The 14,200-nt window shown below is 39.2% G+C and overlaps 1 protein-coding gene across 4 annotated transcripts in view; it reads right to left on the bottom strand.

Annotated features, from left to right (window-relative positions):
• The window catches only part of RABGAP1 (RAB GTPase activating protein 1), a 59,107-nt gene that overhangs the window by 31,869 nt on the left and 13,038 nt on the right, over positions 1-14,200 (bottom strand). For all 4 annotated transcript variants that reach the window (XM_052668131.1, XM_052668134.1, XM_052668133.1 and 1 more), the window contains exons 6-13: positions 13,867-14,024; positions 12,794-12,904; positions 11,684-11,750; positions 11,266-11,368; positions 10,315-10,484; positions 8,188-8,362; positions 6,308-6,401; positions 3,336-3,486 (exon numbers count right to left, since the gene is read on the bottom strand). In XM_052668131.1, coding sequence (XP_052524091.1) covers positions 3,336-3,486; positions 6,308-6,401; positions 8,188-8,362; positions 10,315-10,484; positions 11,266-11,368; positions 11,684-11,750; positions 12,794-12,904; positions 13,867-14,024 — 1,029 coding nt within the window. The remainder of the gene's footprint in view (positions 1-3,335; positions 3,487-6,307; positions 6,402-8,187; positions 8,363-10,314; positions 10,485-11,265; positions 11,369-11,683; positions 11,751-12,793; positions 12,905-13,866; positions 14,025-14,200) is intronic.

Genomic DNA, 14,200 nt, shown 5'->3' with positions numbered 1-14,200 from the left:
CACAGCTGGAACACTGCTGTACTGCATGCCTCTGGTGAAGCAACCCATTCACTCAAATAATGGTACTGACATTTTAATTTCTTCATTAAATATTAGTGTAATTTGCACCAAGACTGACGGTGTATTTGGTAGAACTTGTGTACTGCAATCCTCTGCTCATGGAGACAAAAGAAGAGGAAAATGAGAAAGTGCCCTGCTGCAGGAAAACTGGAAGGAGCCCAACTTGAACCACGATCAACTCCTGTCAGAAATGTTACCCAGGGTGACAGCCCAGGACAGCTCTGCCTCTGCACTGTATTTATTTATTTACTTTAAGTTGTACCACAAGATGTCCCTCTCATGTTGAATTCTTCTTAATACAGTGTATTTACCTGGTACAACAGCTCATGTTTGGGTTGGTTTTTTCATTTGTTTAATCCTTTCACCTTATGTCCTCCCACACAGACCTACACCCAAAACTTCTTATTGTTCCCTCAATATTCCAAATATCAGCTTCTTAAAATTGTGGTATTATGAAGCATTTATCTGCAAGAAAACCGCAAGACCTCCACTGATCTGAAAGATTCAGGAGACGTCTTAATCCTCTAAAAATCTGGTCTGAGAAGTAGGCATTGTCTATTTTGCTGTGATGATGATTTATTTTTAACCTCTGCGACCAGCTTTATAGGTCTTGCATTCAGCCATGTCTCCTTCCATCTCTGACTGTTAAAAACATTCAGTATCTCTCCTTGAGGTTCTCACTGACACCCGCAGCGAGTCCCCTTCTCTCTGCTCCTCCCATTCAGGGGCCAAAGCCCAAAGATCAACAGCCATAACCATGACTGCCAAAGTCCTACCAGGAACAGATGCCTCTCAAAGGATTGTCAAGATCGTCTCACCTAGAGTTTTCTTCCAGCCCCCAGTGGGGACGTGACCTCAATTCATTGGGCTGGCTTTCAGCCACACTCTCCATCACGAGCGTGGCAATCTGGAGTTTGCTAAAAGCTTCATTATTGCACACAGATGGTGTACAAATTCTCAAAAGTAATTTGTGGAAGCACCACAGTGGTGCAACTCAGACACTGCTGTAACAATAAAAGCACTGAGTCCAAAGCCAGCCAGTGCTTACCAAAACAATATGGAGCAGATAATGAATGAAAGAAGATAAAGAATGTCACGGAGGCTCCACACAGCACACCTTAAGCTGTGGATTCAGTGTTGTTTTTCACCTTCTTGCACAAATCAGATTTACTGGGAGAACTAGATACAGCCTTCACCAGGGAAACCCATTGGAAGACATTTCTCTTTCAACTGCTGGGTACCCACACTTCTACAGTAAACAAGAAATTATTCACACAGCAGTTAATTTGCAAAAAAAAGCTAAAAACACAATTCTCCAAGCACCAGAAGCCACAGTTCCACAGGAAAGCAGCAAACATCACAAGAAATGCTGGAGAGACCACATCCAACACCCTGCTCACAATAAAAAAAAATCACAGAAAGAGGCCAGATGCTTTTGAAGCAGCTGTCAACACGGATCCTTATTAATTTGGGACTGTGCTGCCACATGGGGTCACGAACAGTCTGGCAGAAATCAAATACAGCTACAGAAATAGAGGTCAACATTAAGAGAGAAGAGGCACCAGATTATGAGCACTCAGAGCGCCACACTGCATCTCCTGCTTGCACTGAAGAGCAAAGGTTTCACATCAACTCCTCAATGCTACACCACAGCAGCCTTCCTCAGCAGACCATTTCCAGTGCATGGTAATACAAACAATTGCACTCTTGTTAGACTGGAGTCTGCATTAGTGAGATGCAAAACATGACAGCGCATTACGGGGCCAGCAAAGCAGCGCACTATAAAGCACCTTACCGGTGCATACTGACTGTAACTGAGCAGATGTTTTCAGAGCAGTAAGAATAATTATTTGCATTAGAACTAAAAATGATCAAATAATGTATTAAAGACTTGAAAATAAAAAAAATAAAGATAAGATGTAGTGCAGCTTCATCATACTGTTAGCAGATACTACACACAATGGGTCTGCAAACATCATCTTTCCAAGTCCTGGCTCAGGTCCTCATAGCCAGTGATAACCTTCTGGATAACCTTTTTGGTAACCTTTCCTCACTCCATTGTCTGCAGGTTGACAAAGTCACTACTGCAGTGTGAATTCACCAAACAGATAATTGTGCTCTAAAAGCACAATCCTCTCTGCCCACCCTACACAAAGAATCACAGCCCATTTCCACGTAGTTTATATTTAAGTCACGAGGCAAACAGCCAGAACAGTGGCCTAATAAGGCACTCCCATCCGAAAGCAGAATTCATGTTCACTTGCTAGACTTGGTTACTGTTGGTAGTGCACTGCCCACTTAACGTGAAGGCGGCAGGGCATGAAAATGGTCATTGAGTGCTCATTGTCTTTAATTCCTTAATTAGTTTACACTGCGCCACAGCGACCACCTTTCCCATCCTGACACTGAAATACTGAAACAGAGGGGAAAGTGACACAACATCCAGTCACAAAGCAATTGTGACAGCACTGCAAGGGTAGCTCCGACATGCTCCTCACAAGAGCACTCAACCTCCATAATACCTATATGATTCATTCACCATAAACACAAGTTACAGTTCTACTATGCAGGTAGCAATATTAAGGAATTCAACACAGTCCTTCTAGAGACACACATTCGATAAAAATAGTAAAATAGAACTTATCTGTAATGATAATGATTGAAACCAAATCAGCACATGGATTTTCCGATAAGGAAGAAATATCTCATCCTCTTTGTCACCTTGGAACTTTCAGAAACACTCAATGATGGCTGTAACTGATTTGTTTTTTTTATTTTCCCATGTTATTGAGGTCAGCATTCAAGATGAGAAGTTAAACTGCTTCTAGTGTAAAATGCACAACACGCTGTCTTTTCTATCTCAGAAAAAAAAAGCTGCAATTCAACTAGCACTGGATTTTTAGCATAAACATTAATAACACAACACAACAAAATTCAGCTTTCATCCAGGAAATCCAAACAAGCAAAGGAAATGAGCTCCCTGAATCTGTCACTTACGAATGCAATTAACACAATATTAATTTCTGACAAATTAACTCAGAACTCATCTGGGTGTAGCAAGGATTATGAAAACTCTCTAGAAATATGGCAATAACTAACATTGCATGGTAGTTTTTTGGGTTTGGTTTTTTTTTCAGACTCAATTCCCCTCACTGGTTGACACACCACATTCAGACGACACATCAGCCTTTAAGCAAGAGGTTACATACTTGGGAGTTTCTCTATTTCCTTACATTAACACGCCAGAGGGAGGGAAATGGAACAAAGCATTCTACCTTTGTGATGAGGATTCGGTACTTCTCCACCAGGTGATCGTTGTTGTGACACCCTGCCAGCAGCTGCCAGACCTCTCCTCTCAGGGCCTCAGGGACACCACTTCTCACCAGTGCTGACAGTGTCTTTGGCCTCACGCTCAAATTGAGGTGCCTGGTGTAGGGGAAGGCTTTGTTACGATTATCCATGCAGAAATAAACAAGCAGGTTGAACAAGTGATGTGCAGCACCACCTGCCAGATGACAGGAGCGAGAATATGCTCCACATGCTGTCAAGAATAAGTGGAATTCTTAACAAAGTGAGAACTTAAGGCAAAAACAGATTTGGAGAACTTTGCAGACTATTTTCTTGATTCCTAAGAAATTTAAATATAATAAAAGCATACATTATAAAACACTCAACAGACCAAAAGCTCACAGCAAAAACAAGAACTGGGGGAGAGATGCTACATTTGTAAAAGTCCAAACTCAAATCACACCAAAAAATGGAACGCTTTGCAGAAGCAAACAGTGCTCTCTGCTCCTTCCACCACACTGGACTGGTAACCATGGATCCCTGTTGTAGCAGAACTACCAAAAAACCACACAGGGTTTTCAAACTACACCCAGACATTTCAAGAGCTGCCACTGTTACACAAGCTATTCCCAACTAAACAGTTCCCTTTTTTTCAAGTGGGACTGGTTGACAGCTCATAAATTACAGCACTCAAGTTGTAAAAACTGAACTTAATTTATGCAGTCACAGAAAGTTAAGCTCAACAATCCATTTGTGGCTCATACATTAAATGCCCCAAATCCAGAGCCCTTAAATCAAAGGAATTATCATTTTTCTGCAGTTACAAAAAAAAAAAACAAAAACCACCAAAAACAACAACAAATGTAAAATGATCAAGAGCACTGATAAATAAAGGCAAATGCTGAATTTAATTTATATTGATTGCATTCCTTTAACAAATTTGTATTTAATAATCTGCCTTGACAGTCTGGCATAAAGAAAATTTTACACAGTCTGGGAATCCTTATTGCCCTCCTCCAGTTCCAGCACAACGACCTGCAGCCATCTGGGCCATGCTGGACATTCAACTCAGTTTGTATCACACAGGGGCTACAGTCACTACATCCTCCTTCACTGTGTTTTCTTTAAACAAAGTAATTATGATAATGTTTATACAACAATTACACTTACATCTACATACATCCATTACTATAAAATTACATATCACGTTTACATGTTTATAGAAAATACTCACCATACACAATACTAAAATCAAAGACTGGTCAGTAAAGGCCTATTAAATCAAGGCTTTAGACCTGAGTAAGTACAACAGTAATTCTAATAAATACAGCCATGAACTTTAAGGCTGTGGCCATACATTATCACATTTTTCAAAACTATCTTGAGATGAAAAAATTGTGACTCACCAGTTATAAAGCAGGAGCCAAACGTTAATAAGAAATCACAAAATACCAGCACACATTTAATTGCTGTATAAATCTCATTACAGGATTCTAAAAACCTAGCATGAAGTTACCTGAACTCTGATTTTTATGATTTTCAATCCTCTTATGTTAAAAGCTCAAGGATCATTATTTCCAAATACTCATTGTTAGTTAAGAAGGAAAGCCCTTTAACACACATTAAAGCTGTTGTTGCCAGCATTAGCAAAGAAGCACTTCATATCCTCTTAGAGCTGCCAAAACATTTTCAATTGGAGTCAGGTAGCTTAATTATCTTTCAACCCTCAGAAGAATTACAAAAAACTCATGCTGAAACTTTCTTATAGCAACAAATGAACACAGCTCAGCTGTTAATGGAGCTTCTGTAAGTCCAGGAGAGGGAAGAAAAAAACGACCTTAGCGCAGCCACCGCCTTCTTATGGAGTGTCCATTTCTGTTGCACCCATTCCTATCAACCAAGTCCAACACAGTACTGCAAAAACAAACCAGCTGCTGTCTAAATGAGCACCAAGCAAGCACAGAAGAAATAATACTAAGCTGTGATAACCTTAATTCAAAGACTGATGAGACCTGGCTAAGAGGTCACATCAGTGCTTCCCCTCTATCTAATCTGCTGTCCTACTCCTTAGATCCAGTGCCCTTGGTCAGACCCTTGGTTGCTGTACAGCTCTCATCCTGCTCTTCAATTATGTTAAGTAGCAGAAGGCAACAACTAAAGCAAGAGCTGAAACATGGCACATTTGAGCTCAATATGATGTTGTGCTTGTCGTCTCTCTTTGCAAAAAGGAGAAAAAAAACCCACCCTGAATTCTTCAATAATTAACACCAGTTTCTTAAAATCACTCAGGCTACTTGGAGGTGGGTGACTAAAGGAACCTTCAGTAACAGAAAACAGGTGTTGCATTAGCAGCTTGACTGTCAAGAGACACTCATTTTATAAATTGGCATTTTGTAGGGAAAAAAAATATAGAACTCATGTACTTCCCTCTTGGCAGGCTCTAGAGCCATCTTCCTTCAGAGAAGGGAGGAAAAGCATCTTTGCTATCCAAGTACAAATCTCCCATGTTCTTAAGCTGCGGTTACTAAGATATGACAGCTGCAGGGAAAAATGGCTGTGAAATAAATCAGAATTACAAAGAGGAATGGAAGAGATCTATGCAAATAAAGACAAGAAAATGCACCTCTTCTTTTATTACTTAGCTTAGATTTTTCTGTAACAAAACTGCAGTGAAGTTTACATATATGTAACACTCATTTTCAGAGACAATCACCTAAGGAAGCAGCATAAAAGAATTTCTGTGCTGTATTTAAATACACACTCAAAACTGAAAATACTTAAAAATATTCCCTGAAGAAATCCAAAGCCAGAGAATACAGGGTGTTATGGGGATGAAAGAAGACTAAACCCAAACTAATTTCAGCTCGCTTCTGGAAATAAGAAAAAATCCAGACAGAAGGAGCAAACAGACTGAGAGCATTCAGAATGTTTATTTTCAGAATGCAATTTTGCCACTCACCATTTGGACAGCAACTCTCCCCACGTCTCCAGAATTTTTTCTGCACACTCCTTGGAAACATCTCCAGAACCACTCAAGAGAGGTTCATCATTGTCTGTCAACAGAATAGAGGGGATGCTATGAGATCAACAGACATTACCTTACCACAGCACATACAAACACTGCTTTACAACTGCATTAGCTCGTGGCAAGAGAAATTCCTCATTTGTGGATGCACTGTTTGTGTGCTTAACACGGAAGAGCCAGAAGCGGTCTCTTCTCAGAGCTGCACAGAGATGTGATAAGATGCAGAAGACAAGCTGCAACATGTGAAATTCTGGCTACCAGTACAGAAAAAAAAAAATCTCCATGAAAATGGCCTAGCTCTGACACAAAGAGCCAGAGAGGCTCTGTGCTGCATCACTGGATGATGTGAGAAACAACAGGACAAGGCTCTGGTCAACCTATCTAGCTGGATTTCCACTAAGGCAAGACTAGAGACCTTAGTAATCATATCCCAAACTTTTGGAAACTCATAAAAATTCTCAAAGAGCACAAGTTTCCCTATCTAAAAAGCTAAAGCACTATACAAGCTGAAAAGACAAAAGAAGCCATGAGATTCTACTGACCATTGCAGGCTTGTCACATTGTTAGCATCCATGAAAGTCCACAAAGTATTTTACTTTGTTTTGCGCTTCTCCTTTGGATCTCAGTATTTTCTGATGCAATCTCTGCCTTAAACTAAACTTTCTGAATCAGACTTTCAGCTGAGGGAGAGCTGAGCAGGAAGGCCTTAGATGAGCACAATCACACAACTTTTGTTTAAACCAGTACTAAACTTCTTACTGTCAGATATCTTTAAGTGCTCACAACAGGCATCACGTACAAAAATACGCTTCATTGATACAGCAGTCAACATTGCCTTTGCATTATTGATGAAACAGCATAGATTATTTAAATTAAAAAATACTATCTTAACTGATAATTGAAACAGTCAGCAATGCAAGAGTTTACATCTACTGTAAACAACAACAAAACCTCACACACACACACATGTATGTATATATATATGTATATGCACATATGTGTGTATGTTCCTAGATAGCAAAGGCTGGGAGAATTTTTTACGAACAACATTTTGCAAAAGAATTAAATTTGAAAGTAATCTGTTTTTTGTTGGCTTTTTAAATAAAGGTACAGCAAGGTACAGAAGTGAAACAATCCACTCAAGGTCACATTAAATGTCAGCAGAAGAAGCAAAAACTCAAGTCATCTATATTCAGCTCAAAGCTGTAAGGCCAGATGCTCAGAGCCCATATTTTAGCTCAAGAGATTTTTTTTTTTTTTAAAAAAAAAAAAAGAGAGAGATTGAAAATGCATTAAGGTTCAGACAAGTCCTGGTATAGTTTTATGTATTGCAGATGTCTATACTTTCCTCTTCACTAAAACACACTGCTTGCTTACATTTTCAAATACCAGCTTCTCATTTGCACTCTCAAGTCTTTTCACAGCTGCTCAGGGAGGGGCAGAAGCTGCATGATAATCCCAAATTTTTAGCAGCCTCTTTTCACATTGTTCCAAATATACCACACTGAAGATTTTGTGAGGCCTGGGCAGAGCACAGCACAGACAAACCACAGAAGTGTCAGACAAGGGAGAGGCCGATCCAGGAATGCAGGGGTACTGGTTACTGAATACTCACAGCATTAAAGCAAGATTTAGAACCAAAGAAACAATAAAACAAAAACCGAAAGACCATGAGCAGTAGGCCAAATTCTGACTGGAATTAATTCAACATGTTTCATAACTAAGATTTATCAACTACGGGGTTTTTGGATTCTTTTTGGGGTTTTTTGGTTTTCATTTGCTGAAGAATTTAAAGCACACAATCTGTGCCTTACCTTCTTCTTCATCATCCTCTGGAGGGGAAGGAATCATTGAGCCCTGTGACCCCGACTGGGGCAGGCGAAGCGAGGGGCTCGCTGTGGTTTTTCTTCTCTCCCTCTCCGATTCACTTTCTAGACACACAACTTCATACAATGTGTCTGAGTTATTCTTTCTGTCCTTTTGCTTTATCTACGGGAAAAAAAAATACCACAAAAAGCTCTAAGATCTCCAGGTTACTTCGTACAGGTTGTACTTCTTTTCGGAACACAACTGCAGAGAAAGAAACATTTTTACTCGCATTCTGCAGCGAATGACCTCCAGCCCCTGCAGAACACTGCACGCATCACACAGGCCTGCAAGTGCTTCCATCCTAATGTCACATCTCAGACCTTTCAAAAGAAGTCTAATTTCTCCAATCTTCTGGAGAGAGGAGAAATTCTAATTTAACTTTCCCACCATGTCAACTGTCTTCAGCAATGTTTCCAAGTCAGCTCTCTGCACATGCGCTGCTGTGAGAACACATGCACACAAGTTGTTGGGTTCCAAAGTTTATTATGTGGTTCTGTTCCCTCCTTAATTTCCAATACTTTCACACCTTCCTTTGCTTTAAAAAGTTTTTCCCTTGTGAAATGTTTTCCAAATTTTAATGCAGTCCAAGAATTTTGATTTTTTTTTTTTTTTTTTTTTGTCATAAAGCAATAAAAATAGGGAACAGAAAAGGAAGGATGAAGAAAAGAGAGAAACAAAATTTAAAATCATACTCTACAGTAAGCTCCCAATGCTCAGTTTTATTCTTTGGAGTATTTAAAATGAGGAGAAATGAATCAAAACTAAAAATTACTAAATCACTAAATGTAATCTGAGAAAATGTCTCTGCTTTCACCATTTCCGAATAAAGAAACACTGCCAAAGTAAGATAAGCCAACTCTACACAGCTGTATTTTTAATAGGCTAATCACGGCTCCATAGAAACAGGTTTCCCTTCCAGGCTTATCAGGCAGTACATTCTATATTTGCTGCTTCCACTATGAATTCTGATAATCTTCCATTAGTAAACACTGGAAGTTGGACAGTCTGACAGTGCTTTGGAAAGAAAAGAATTAGATGAGATAAGTCACAATGCCTGTGAATTTAGTAAGACAAAAGATACAGAATTAGCTTGGCAAGATAAACTTCCTTTAAAGCACCAAGACAAGAAGGTGCCTCTTAGAGGTAGTAAAATATTTATAGCTCAGCAGCCTTAACTGCTCCACATCTCCATATTCCACCTCAAAGATATCCTAAGCAAACAGACTGATCTCAACAAATTTTGAAGGAAATTTAGGACAGTTCCTGAAATGTTTGTTCATATTTTAAGTAAAAGATAGGAGAGACACAAAAAAGAATCATTAGCAAACCTCATCTTTGTTACTACCAAGAAATATTGCCAATACGTACACAATACGTTAGTGTTTGAAGACAAGTGAATGAGGAATAAAAGCCACCACCGAAAAGCATCCTACCTCATTCAGATCTTCTTTTAAAAATAATACATAACCTTGCTTTTTTGAACTGTAACCAGAATTACGAAACCTTGAAAGATCACATACATCCACTATGATGTTTGCTTCTGTATCTTTCCATTTCTTTAACCAGGACTTTCAATTCAAGCAGTAATTTCTAAAGCAGGCAGCTCCTTCACGTTCATCATTTCTATAGTAACCCAGACCTTCAACTTCCCAGCCTTATTTTCAGACTAAATTATTGCCTCCTATTGTCACTGTAAGTATTCTGGACAGACATAATTCTTTCCATTTAAGCAGATATGGTAAAAAAGTAAGTTGGAGGAAGCAGTAAAGTTTTTAACAAGTTCTAGGGATTTATTTGTGATTGCCTGTATTTTTTTCCTCCTACAGAAACCAGGAGCATGTGTGAAATCCCTATTTCAATCTATGGGAAACAACTGTAGTGAAGTTCTGAATGGCTGACAGAGAAAAGCAACTATAATTTTCTTTACCCTCAGCATATGTGCATTTATTCTGCATTACATCACAAGCCTACCTCTGGGTATGGTCAAACATGTCACGATTACCTTTGAAAAACAACCCTGCCAAATCAAAATTAACTGCAGGTGAAAGAAGAGCAAAAGAAAGAAGTGTTACCTGTTTTAATTTCAGGAAAAAATTTTCAGTAGAGCTACGTTTGCTGAAGGGCCAGAACAATCTCTCATTAGGTGAACACACTCTGACTTTAGTCTCCAGAATGAATCGAACGGGTTCCTGAACCTCAGTTATCACCAAGTCCACAGCAGTAGTCATGAACAGTACTTTATCTAGAGAGAAACCCCAAGCAACAATAAGAGAAATACCCCACAGTGCACATCTATCACCTAGCTAAGTAATATTTTATGCATTTTTAGGAGCTACCTACAAAAAAACCTCAAGTCTTACCTCACTAACCAGCAGTTAAGAACCCCTCAGCTGTGTGAATTCAGAGCACTGACTACATACTACGATTCTCCAAAAGGAGTCAAATGTAGCAGCAGACTGTACCCAGCACCTGACTTTATGACTTTGCTCAGTCAATTCCCATGGAGTTTCCCAACCTTTGAAGCTAACTGTGATAATACATTGCAGGGATGATCAGTTAGCTGACATCTTAACAGAAGTAAAGACAGATCTGTTTCAGAACTCCACAGAGCAACGCAGCATCAGTTACTGCCAGATTACAGTTGGACTATTTCATTGTTGTTATCATAGGTACAAAATCCTTTTTCTTTTTGTATTAAAAACTTGGAAGCAGAAAAATCTGAACTGATCACCGAAACCAAGTGAAGAGGCAGCCTGCAGCAGTCCATTCAGTGCAATTCCCAATGGGATTCTTAAACTCTAACAGAGCACAATGAGGCTGCACCTTGTCCCCACAGCTGTACAGCTCCTAGAAGGTATTATTCCTAAGTGTAGGACTTCTATACTTGTTTTGTTTCTGAGATTATATCCCATATTATGAAGAAAGTCTGTGCAAGATGCATCTTAAAGAAAGGAGAACTGATCCAATGCTCCCCGTATAAATTATCTGCTTTGACCAAGGATAAAACCTGTCCAGGTTCATACCTTTTGGTGTTTCTTCATTTACAAACTGGAAGTGTGGAGATTTTTGATTCCAGCTACCAGTGATCACGTATGATTTCCCATCAGAACTTTTACCCATCGACTCCTGGAAACAAGGAAGCTTATGAATCTTTATTTAAATTAAAGCAATTTCTATATTACAAGAGCTTCACTACATAAAACAGCTCCAGCAAAGGTGAGAAAAGGGCACATGAAGTTCATTTTGCATGATCCTATAACAGAGATCACCTCTGAAAATAAAAACAGAATTAACAACTCAACCCAATTTTCCAGGGCAACACTCAAGAGTATGGTGCACAGCAACAACCCACAGCAAGCAAGCCTCAGCATCTAAATCTTTTCTGTCTACCCTGAGATCATAAGCAATTAGTTACTAATTATTTTAATAAAAGACCCTTACCAAATCTAGAAGGTGCATGTCACCACTCCGAACATCTTTCCCACGGCTCAGGAGGAGGCCAAAACATCTGAAAAGTCAGGCAAAAGAAATCAATCTGCAAAAATTACTACTTATAAACAAGTCATAAGCATTCATTGTGTACATATTCCATCGCACACCACAAGCAGCCCATGAATGCAGTAAGAAATGTCAACAATTCTTGACATTTGAGCCCAGTATCAAGCATGTCAACCAAAACAATGTCAAGCCAATGTTAAAAATGTCAAGCAAAATTTCACAAGAATATTTACATTAACATTTTATCCTGCCTACAGTGGCCTGTACAGTTCAATTATTTTTGTTTTCAAAGACAACTGCGTGTCAAACAATCTCCTAACAAGGGCTCCCTATTCTGCAGGTAGGACAATAGTGCCTCTTTTCTTCTCTTTTCTTGGTTGGTTGGTGGGTATGAGACATGTTTGCATAGAATTTCACCTTTGATACTGATAAGAATCAGGAAATTCCACATGAAGTGCAAGGAACTGTCTTCTATGGTTTTACTTTGCATAAATACCACTCACTGAGTTATATTGCACTTCATCTTCTGGTTGACCACACTTCCTGAAGTTCCTGCTTTTTGTCAGACTGCAAAGTTTGGCAGAAGCTGCATCTTTTCTCTGTATTACAAAAAACACTAAACTCTGTCAGTCATCAAAAACTGCCTCTTCATTTCCACGAAATGAAAGATTTGAAATCTGAACTCTCCTCTTCCCTACAAAGGTGCTTCATATTCTAGAATTCCAGACCGCAGCAGATTCAAAGCATATGTACAAGACATATTCTCAGATGCAACCAAGAAGAAAGGAATGTTTTTGAACAGGTTAGAGGAGATATGACCACTGGCTAAACAAGCAGATCTGTGCAAGAATTCACTCTGCCTGCATTGTGTCCCCATTACACACATGCTGAACAAACCAACCACATCTTCTGCACAGTTTCACTCAACTCACAGGCATGGAATTAAGTTACATAAACAGAGTATTCATAAAATGTTATTAAACTGCTGCCTCGGAAGAAAGAGCACAAGACATCAAATAAAGATATATATACTTTTTTAATTTATATGATTACCTCTCAATAGCAAGCTCCTTATTAGTTGTCTGTTGGACATAAATCACTATCTTCTTATCGATTCCTTGGCGGAGTTTAAAGCACTGCCTGTCCTTGTCTTTGGGAACTGCACTGTTATTTACCAGAAAGGGAAAAAAATACTCAGAACATCATTTATCTGTATTCTTTACATGTATCAAAAGCATCATCAGGCATTCTCGTGGGATTTCCAGCAGCATTTTAAGAAAGTTTCTAAATACTGATTCCTCATATTACTTAACAGACAGCAATTGCATGTTACTACTTGCACAAAGCAGTGTATCACTTTCTTCTTTCACAAGGGAGGCAAACTGTTTCTTTTAGAAATCTTTCTAAGAGTTATTTTAATTTCTACTATAAGTATACTAAGTACAGGTCTGAACTTCAGAGATCATACAAGAATTAGTGTCAAACCTCTAAAGCCAGCTATTTGAATTAAAACCTGCACAGCACACCCAAAGTAGGTAGGATTCTACTTTGCTGGGATGGCTCTACACTACCTGCACTATGGTGGCTACACCAACATTGGTACCATGCCAGCAGGACTGAGCATCACCTAGTGCACCACCATGTGCTGTAGTTACACATCCTGGCAATTGCTGCTGCTGCATCTGAGCCCAAGAACCATCAGTATCTTTCATGCTCGGGCTCTGAGCTAATCATTTTTCAGCTGCTAGCCCTTGAGCAGTCCTTTGGACCGTCTACAATGCAAGGTGCTGAATAAATATTGGATTATTAGATGTGATTTATTTATTTATTTAATAAATAAAGCTTGAGCTAGATGCAAACCCAAGAAAAGAAACGCTGCTAAAGCTGTGGCTGGGAGCCAAGTCAGAATATTTGGCTCAACAAGTCAGAACATTTGGCAGACATGCCACGCTGAAATAAAGACACTTCAGCAATTACAGGAGACTATAAATGGCTGCATTAAACATCTCAGGGCACTGCACATAGGCTGAGCACAACACAGAAAACTTCTAGCACACCCGTTCCCTCACTTTCCTCTCACTTTAAGAGAAACAGACGCTGTATGCACAAGAATGAAGGACCTATACCTGAAATAACCTTTTCCATCATCTTCTTTGATTTCCAGTGACACAGAGAAGGTGAAAATATCACTGTCTGGAGTCTGTGGGGTGGCAATGGCTGAGAGTGGAGTTTGTTTGGCGGAACGACGAAAGGCAGTGGCAAAGCTGTACAGTATTCGGCTCACCTGCATTCACACAGCGACAAAGAAAGTTCAGAAACATTGAAGTGAACAGAATTTAGCAGCTGAAAACCGATCTGAATTTTCACTTATTAACACAATAAGAAATGACTGTATAAAAGTGCTTGTAGCTGCTGTAGGTCTAATTAACTTTTCCTACATTTCTTAGAAGGACAGAACAT

The sequence above is a fragment of the Tympanuchus pallidicinctus genome, unplaced genomic scaffold (assembly GCF_026119805.1).
Source record: "Tympanuchus pallidicinctus isolate F22 unplaced genomic scaffold, pur_lepc_1.0 scaffold8, whole genome shotgun sequence".
Classification (NCBI taxonomy): domain Eukaryota; kingdom Metazoa; phylum Chordata; class Aves; order Galliformes; family Phasianidae; genus Tympanuchus; species Tympanuchus pallidicinctus.
This window is presented reverse-complemented; position numbering and strand designations above follow the sequence as displayed.